The following is an 8,328-nucleotide window of genomic DNA, read 5'->3' as shown; positions in this document are numbered from 1 at the left end:
TCATCCCAAATGTACTCTCTCATTTCCCTTCAACCTTTTCTTACTTGTGCACAAGTCTTTTAGAAATTTTGCATACTTTGGAACCTGCTTAATAACATAAAGAAGCGGAATGTTTACCGCCACTTTTCTAAACACATCTAAAATCTCTCTCTCCTTGTCTCCATCACCAGTCCTTTTATTTTTCAGTATTCTATGTGGGAAGGGAACTGGTGGCACATACTCTTTCTCTTTTTCTTTTTTAGTTTCTACCACAATAGAGGGTTCAGTTTCTATCACAACGGAAGAAGGTTCAGGTGTCACCTCAAGAATTTTTTTATTTTTTTCTGGGGCTGGTTCTGTTACCTTCTTGGATCTCAAGGAAATTGCACTCACATTAGCATTAGGGCCTTTTGGATTCACAATTGTTTGGAAAGGAAGTTGGTTTGAACCTTGAGCTTGCATGTTATTTATTTGAGTAGCAAGCAGTCCCATTTGTGTGTTCAAGGTCTGAATGCTGGCATCGGTCCTTTGTTGGAACTGGAGGTTGTTCACGGCCATTTGCTTAACAAGATCCTCTAAGGATGGTCCGGAAGGTGCAGGGGCAGCCACTTGAGGTGAGTTCTGTTGTTGGCTGGATTGTGGATTTCCATATCGAAGGTTGGGATGGTTCCTCCAATTGGGATGGTATTTGTGGGTGGACAGGTCAGGAGTGTTGTTGTACCTGTTTTGATTGTAAAGGTTGGCTGCATAAGCTTGTGGCAGCTCAGTAATGGACTCGTCTCTCAGAATAGGACAAGTATCGGTCGGGTGCTCAGGAGAAGTATAAATGCCACACACAGTTATTGTTTGAGGTTTTGCTACTGCCAGTTGTTTGACTAAGGTGGTGAGTTCGTCAATTCTGGTCTCTAAAGCCTTGTTGGAAGAAACTTGACTTTGACTCACGCCTTTGCTGTGAACAGAATTGTCTCTAGTAGTGAACTGTTGAGAATTAAGAGACATATTTTCAATAAGTGCTTTGGCAGCAGTTGGAGTTTTATCGATTAGTGCTCCACCACTAGCAGCATCAAGAATATTCCTGTCCATCGGTAACAACCCCTCATAAAAGTACTGGATGAGTAGTTGCTATGTGATATGGTGTTGAGGGCAACTAGATACCAAGTGCTTGAATCTCTCCCAATACTCGGTCAGCGACGCATTACCTTATCTAATACCACAAATCTCCTTTCTTATTGAGGCAACTCCAGAGGCAGGAAAGTATCTCTCTAGGAACACTTTTTTCAGGGCAGTCCAACTTGCAATTGAGTTTGGCTCGAGATAATAAATCCAATCCTTTGTTGCACCCTGCAATGAAAACGGGAAGGCTCTCAGCTTGATGTGATCTTCGGTGATTCCTTCAGGTCTCAATGGTGTAGAGCAAACAACCTGAAATTCCTTAAGATGCTTATGCGGATCCTCACCTGCAAGACCACTAAACCTTGGCAATAAGTGTATTAAACCAGATTTCAACTCAAAAGGAACAGTAACATCAACATATTCAATACATAAACCATTGTAATTCATATCAGGAGCAGCAAGTTCTCTTAGAGTTCTTTGGTTATCCATATTAAACTCAATAGAAAAAAAATCAACAAACAATGAGAAAACACATAACTAATTCAGCAATGCAGCAACAAATAGGAAAATACCGACAATGTCCCTATTAAGAACAAACAATTAAAATACGAAAAAAACGATTAAAATAAAATACAAAATTTACAAAAACACGAAAATTAATCTAATAACGTCAATTAAGAATTTTGAGAATTTTTTCAGATTTATTTGAAACTACCAAAACAGAAAATAAATCATAAAAAATAGAAAAAAAGGGAATTTCGATTTTTTAAGGTAGCTTCCACTATTTAGTCCCTAAATAAAGGCTTTTGATCCTTGATTTTTTTCTAATAAATCGACAAATAATCGGAATAATCTGAGACGATTTTCTTAAAAACAATTTTTTTTCCTAAACCGTAAAAACACCAGAACACAAGAAAGTTAGGGCAAAAAAAATGTTAAAACACATATGACTATAATAATAGTTAAACTATAATAATTGTTTAAATCTACAAGAATCCCTGGCAACGGCGCCAATTTGATCCGCTGTCGCACACGGGTCAAAAACGAGTAATAAAATATAGTAAACGGAAAGCGACACCTCGAGTATCGTATCGCAAGAATTCTTGTATTTTTCTTAACCTAATAAAATCGATTTAAGGGGGTTTATGTTTTAGTGGTCGATTTAGAAAACAAAGCAAAAAAAAGTGATTAAAATAAGCGATTATAAAATAAGTCAATTTACTATTTTCGGTTTCCGGCTAATCACTGGTTTTTACCTACCAATTCCCTAAGCGGCTTCGATCTCTATTCGATTCAAATTTGATTGACAAGCGCAAAAGATATATGATAGATTTATATTCCTATATTCCGAATTAAGCAAACGGATAAATACAATCGTGAATTAAGCAAACACGATTTACAAACGCAATTTAACGACAAAGCGACGAAAACGACGATTAATAGTTAGGAATGCAATCATACAAATTTAATCAAAACCATTCCATAAAATACAGATTAAGCAAATGCAATTTCATAGAATAGAATTGAAAGAGAACGGAATTAAATTGATAGAATAAAAACCTCAAAGCCTTGGAAATTCGGTTACAGCAGATTGACTCTAGAAGATTAGTTTCTCTTCATGATCGCATAAAAACAAAAAGTTATTGTGAATAATGTGTCTCTGCTACAGTACCGCGACTTCCCTTTTAAACAGAATAAGGGTTTCACTAATAATTCAAACTGGGCCGAAAAACCTAAATTCGGTCCAACAAATGGCCCAAAAGAAAATATTTCCTAAAATACGAAACTTCAATGAATTAATTGAGACGTCTTCGCTCCAAATCAGATTTTGTCTTCAACATAAAAGTTGTAGCTCTCTCTCTTATCTTTCCAACGACTGGTAGCACGCCTCGATCCGATACTCCTATCTCCAGTTATGAATTTATTCGTGCAGACTGCTAATGCTGAAAATAAACTGCGAAAAACAAATAAGTGTAAAAATAAGATAAATTATAAAAACACATTAAAAGGAAAAAATAACCAAACTAAAACATGGAAATGCATAAGTATAAATATAGAAGAATGTGCATCAAAATGCACTGATCAATGATCTCTGTGAGTTCTCCATTATTTAGGTAGATCATTATCATTTGACTCTTGTTGAATTGGTTCTTCATGATGTTACGTTTGATTATGATTGTTGACTTTGGAAGTATCTTCTTGAGGAACATCTACAATATCATCATCATCACACAAAACAACATCCTCCTTGGAGGGGTTAGTTTCATCAAAAGAAACATGCATAAGTTCTTCAATAGTTAAAGTTCGTTTATTATAAATTCTATATGTTTTACTAGAGAGAGAGTAACCAAGAAAAATACCTCCATTGGACTTTTCATCAAACTTATCGAGGTTGTCTTTGTCATTGTTTAAGACAAAGCATTTACATCAAAAAATATGAAAATAATCAATGTTTAGTTTCCTTTCTTTGAAAAGTTCATAAGGAGTCTTTTTCAAAATAGGTCATATAATAACTCTATTACTTACATAGCATGCCATGTTTACCGCATCTGCCCAAAAATATTTTGGAAGATTCGAGTCGCTAAGCATTGTTCTTGCAAGTTCCACGAGTGACCTATTCTTTCTCTTCACCACTCCATTTTTTTGAGGAGTCCTTGGTGCCGAGAAATTATGAAAGATTCCATGTTCTTCGAAAGAGGCGTTTTGGAATTCTCCGCCATGGTCGCTTCTTATGGAGGAAATTTTTAGTGATTTCTCACTTTGGATTTGCCTTGCATACTTATTGAACGCCTTGAATGCATCACTTTTATGCACTAACAAGAATGTCCAAGTATATTTAGAAAAATCATCAACAATAACTAAAGCGTATACATTACCTCTGAAGCTTCTTGTTCTTGATGGACCAAATAAGTCCATATGCAACAATTGTAGTGGCCTTGAAGTGGACACCATATTCTTAGGTTTGAAAGTTGATTTGGTTTGCTTTCCCTTTTTACATGCATCACATAATCTATCGTTGACAAACTTCACCTTAGACAATCCAATGACAAGATCATGCTTGACTAGTTTATTCAAGTGTTCGATATGAATGTGAGCAATTCTCTTATACCATAGCCATGCATCATTGTTGTTCACCATGAGACATTTTACCTTAAAAGACAAATCATCAAGGGAAATCATAAATATATTATTGATTCTTTTACCTTTGAGTTTTACAACATTGGTGACTTCATCTTCAATTAAGCATTCACCTTTTGTGAACTTGATCTTGAAGCCTTTGTAACAAAGTTTGCTAATGCTTAGAAGATTGTGCTTTAGTCATTCAACATAAAGAACATCTTTAATGGATGTAAAAGGTGGTGCTCCAACTTTTCATATGCCAAGAATCTTTTCTTTGTTGTTATCTCCATAAGTAACATAACCCTTGGCCTTAAGCACTAGATTTGAAAATTTGTTTGGGTCTTCCGTCATATGCTTGGAACAACCACTATCTAGATACCATAGATTTGATGTGGCTTTCAAGCATACCTACAAAACAAATTAAGTTTTTTTAGGTACCCAAATTGATTTGGGTCCCTCATAATTAGTATCTTTCTTTACCCACATGTAATGCCCACTTCATTTCATATTTATAACGCCATTACTCATGATTCGTGTGTTCCAAACCTTTCAGGCTTGGATCCTCCAACACTTCCCGCATATCTCTGGCTGGATGAGTGTACCGACTTACACTGAGGATATGTCGTGTGCTATTGCATTTTCCCTGCTCAAAAGGAACCAGACAACTGAGTCATTCATAGTGTATCTTGACTGCTTGGCTATCAAGGACATGCACTTCAACAACTATGTTGATCACTGTGAGACGCGGCCATTTGACAAGATAGTGTTATACTCTGGATAATTGGCACGCGGATCACGTCTCATTGCTCCTTATATGCCCAAGTGCGTCATGCGGCAATTTGGCTACACTTATACTATTCCCAGACACCCTGATGTATTTGTTCCTCCTGCTTTGACACATAGATAGATGGATGACATGTTTGATGATTATAAGAGTCATTTGGTACCGGAGGAGGCACGAAGTACCATAGCCTCAACGATTGGAGTTACGTGGATGAGACATCATGTGGTTCTTCAGGGTGTCACATTCGTATATGGTGCAGGATGTTACAAGAGACCCACCTAGGCCAGCTTATCAGGAGATACTAGAGGAGGAGTAGGCACAATTAGATCATGCTAAGGATGTCTTGCCTAGATGTCATTGCATTGTGGAGATTGCACAGTTAAGCATTGACAGAGGTATTTTCTCCGATGGGTCTGATGTGAGGCGGGTCCTAAATTCCATCATGACGGAGGCACGGATGGTATTGATGTACCGAAGAAGACATCGAAGGGTGGGGGGTTGATGGCTGGTGAGGAAGAGGAGGCAGAAGAGACGTAGTCCGACATACACAATAGTACAATAGTATATAGTAGTTGTACTACATATCATAACAATCAACATGGCATCATATGCAAAATTCATGCACAAATCTCATGACAATACACATTATCAACATTAGCAGCCCATATGTACACCCAAAATATGCTATGACTTAGCCTACATACATACTAACAATACCAGCCAACAAAGTCCATACACACACATACACATAATGCACATTATAATCCTCAGGCCTACATGCCACAAGCACACAAGTCCAAGGTATACCATGCAACTCATCATTCAATCATTTAGTAAACCAAATACCATAGCCTACCAACACTCAAAGCTAGCCTCTACCCTGTAAATTCAACTAACTATTAAACTCTCATGCAGTTAACTAATAGCTAACTGTCAAGACCAATATCACATTATAGCCATCCTTCATTTCCTTAAACAAATACTCAATTGTCATGATCATTTGTCAAGTTAACATGTTAGAATGACCATCACCAATGTCTAATAAGCCTACTTTAGATTAACAGTTAACATTTCTAACACTTAGGCAAGGTACCAATAAACTCTAACAATTAACACAACACTAACTGTTTTCCTAACTAACTTTTCTTCAATTTCTAACTTTTGATTCAATTTCTAATGCTAACCTCTAATTATCATCAACATTTTTCTTTTTAGTTAATTATCCATTTAACTAACAATTACCAATACTAGCAGTCAAGCAAGCATATAATTCAACTAACATTTAAATTGTTACTAAGCTTAAACTAATTGGGATTAACCTAACTGATCCATTAACTACACAGTTAACAGTTTCTTCAAATCGGTCTAATCAACATAACAATTCGATCTAACATAACTTCTAACCAAATTCTAGTTGATTTAGCTCATTAACTATCATTAATTCAAACTGATTTCTACCTAAATCCTAACTATTTTCCTAATTAACTCTTTCCAACATTTGATTCATTCACCTCTAATATCTAAATAATCAACATAATAGTTCAAACCATAACTAACTATTTCGCTAACAGTTCAAGCTAACTCAAATGATTTCTAACTGTCAAAGTTTCAAACTTCTAACAACAAGAAATATTATTAAGTAACCATTAACTGATTTGGTCATGAAATAACTAACTTTCATAGCTGCCATAACCTTTAACTACCTTGCCCTAAGAGCTGCCCAAATCAGTTATAGTTCACCCTCAGATTCAACTTTCAACTCTTCTATTTAAACAACCTTTTCCTCGATCTCCTTAAACAACAACACTCTGATCATAAATCACTCTCATCTCTCTATAAATTCTCAATTTACTCTCTCTTCTCACAACCTCACAAACTCACTTAGAAGTTATCAATCCATAATTCTCAGAGCTTCACCAATGGAAGCTCTGAACAATTGAGCTTGGCCATACATCACTCTTAACTCTCTCCTCCTAATCAAGCTATAACAAACAAATTCCTACAAACTTATTTTCGAAGAAGAAGAAGAAGGAAGAAAGAAATAACAAAGGTTGGAAGTCAAGGCGTACCTGAGCATATCTTTGGGTTTCTATCTTCACATCTCCATCTTCAAGCTTTGCAACATTTTCAGAGCACGCCTCCGCTCTGTAGGTAGGCTTGGCAATCTCGATTCTTCACTTCTTTACACCAATATTGTTACCACTATGTAGCATTTGAAATAACAAACAAAATCTCTAAGGTAATGGCTTAGGTTTGTTAGTCGTGGCCATTTAAATCTAGATGGCATAATTAGGGTTCTTGGAGGTTTTATGGTGGATTGGAGGATTCGGTGAGAATCATATGAAATAGGTATGAGAAATAGAGAGAGGATGCAAAAACAAGTTAAGTCGTGGTGGTTTTGGCTTGTCATGGGTGGCTCCTCCACCTCCAGCGCGGCATAGTGATTTACAATGAGATATAGGTACAAGAGAGGGAGGGAGTCTCTGTTAGGATTGAAAACTGAATGAGGCAGACTGAATCCCTTCCATCCCTTTGCCCCCATGTGTTGAGCTTCATAGATCAAACCCAAATGGCCTTTACTACTTGGCACTCCTTTTTCCTGACTCATCTCCCCTCTTCTTGAACTCAACAAGGATAAACCTTGGGCTTCATCTGACTAGGTCCGACGCTTCCCTTTTAATACCCAGACTCCTTCCACCAAATACACCCCATGGCAAAGTGATGGTTTAATTATTTAATTATTATTTTATTTCTTTCAATATCTTCTTGTAACACATTAAGAATACACATCAAAATACACATTACAAATAGATAGTTCATTAGATTAGGTAATTAGGTTAAGTTTCAATTGGATTTGATTTTGTTAGAGTTTAATTTCTAATTCAATTAATGGTAAGATTAAGAATTAGGGTTTAACATGTTAATTCAATTAATGTTCCTCTTTATTTTGGTCTTCATAGTTTCATGTGCTTAATGTATGATTCTTAGCATGATCATATTCATCTTGATTGATTAGTTGATCAAATTGGTTTTGATTGATTAATTACATTTGTGATTTGAGACTCTTTTATAAATTTCATGGACAATTTTCATTCTCCCTTAGAATTCCTATTCAATTAAGTGATCATAAGCCCCTTGATCACTTAATTGAATTAGATCTTTATGTTTACATATACACTTGATCCACTAAGTCAAATTCTACTCCATTCACATCCAAAATCTTGAAGATAGGAGGGCATCAAGACTTGATCATGTTGAGCTTCATTCCATCCCTTCAAGAACACATTGCCTCATCTATTTCAAACAAAAATTTCTTAAACTTCAAACACTTA

General features: G+C 36.0%; 1 protein-coding gene and 1 long non-coding RNA gene across 2 annotated transcripts; both read right to left on the bottom strand.

Moving 5' to 3' along the window:
- On the bottom strand, positions 1-1,062 carry LOC127094191 (uncharacterized). Its single transcript, XM_051033051.1, has one exon. It carries the CDS (start codon positions 1,060-1,062, stop codon positions 1-3), a length of 1,062 nt encoding a protein of 353 aa, XP_050889008.1.
- Positions 1,063-2,640: 1,578 nt separating this feature from the next.
- LOC127093514 (uncharacterized) lies at positions 2,641-7,709 on the bottom strand. The gene is made up of 2 exons (XR_007792560.1): positions 7,066-7,709; positions 2,641-3,046 (listed from the first exon to the last, which is right to left on the bottom strand). It is a non-coding gene; the product is annotated as an uncharacterized LOC127093514 (long non-coding RNA).
- Between the last annotated feature and the right edge of the window lie 619 nt (positions 7,710-8,328).

The sequence above is a fragment of the Lathyrus oleraceus genome, chromosome 6, assembly GCF_024323335.1.
Source record: "Lathyrus oleraceus cultivar Zhongwan6 chromosome 6, CAAS_Psat_ZW6_1.0, whole genome shotgun sequence".
Lineage (NCBI taxonomy): Eukaryota > Viridiplantae > Streptophyta > Magnoliopsida > Fabales > Fabaceae > Lathyrus > Lathyrus oleraceus.
This window is presented reverse-complemented; position numbering and strand designations above follow the sequence as displayed.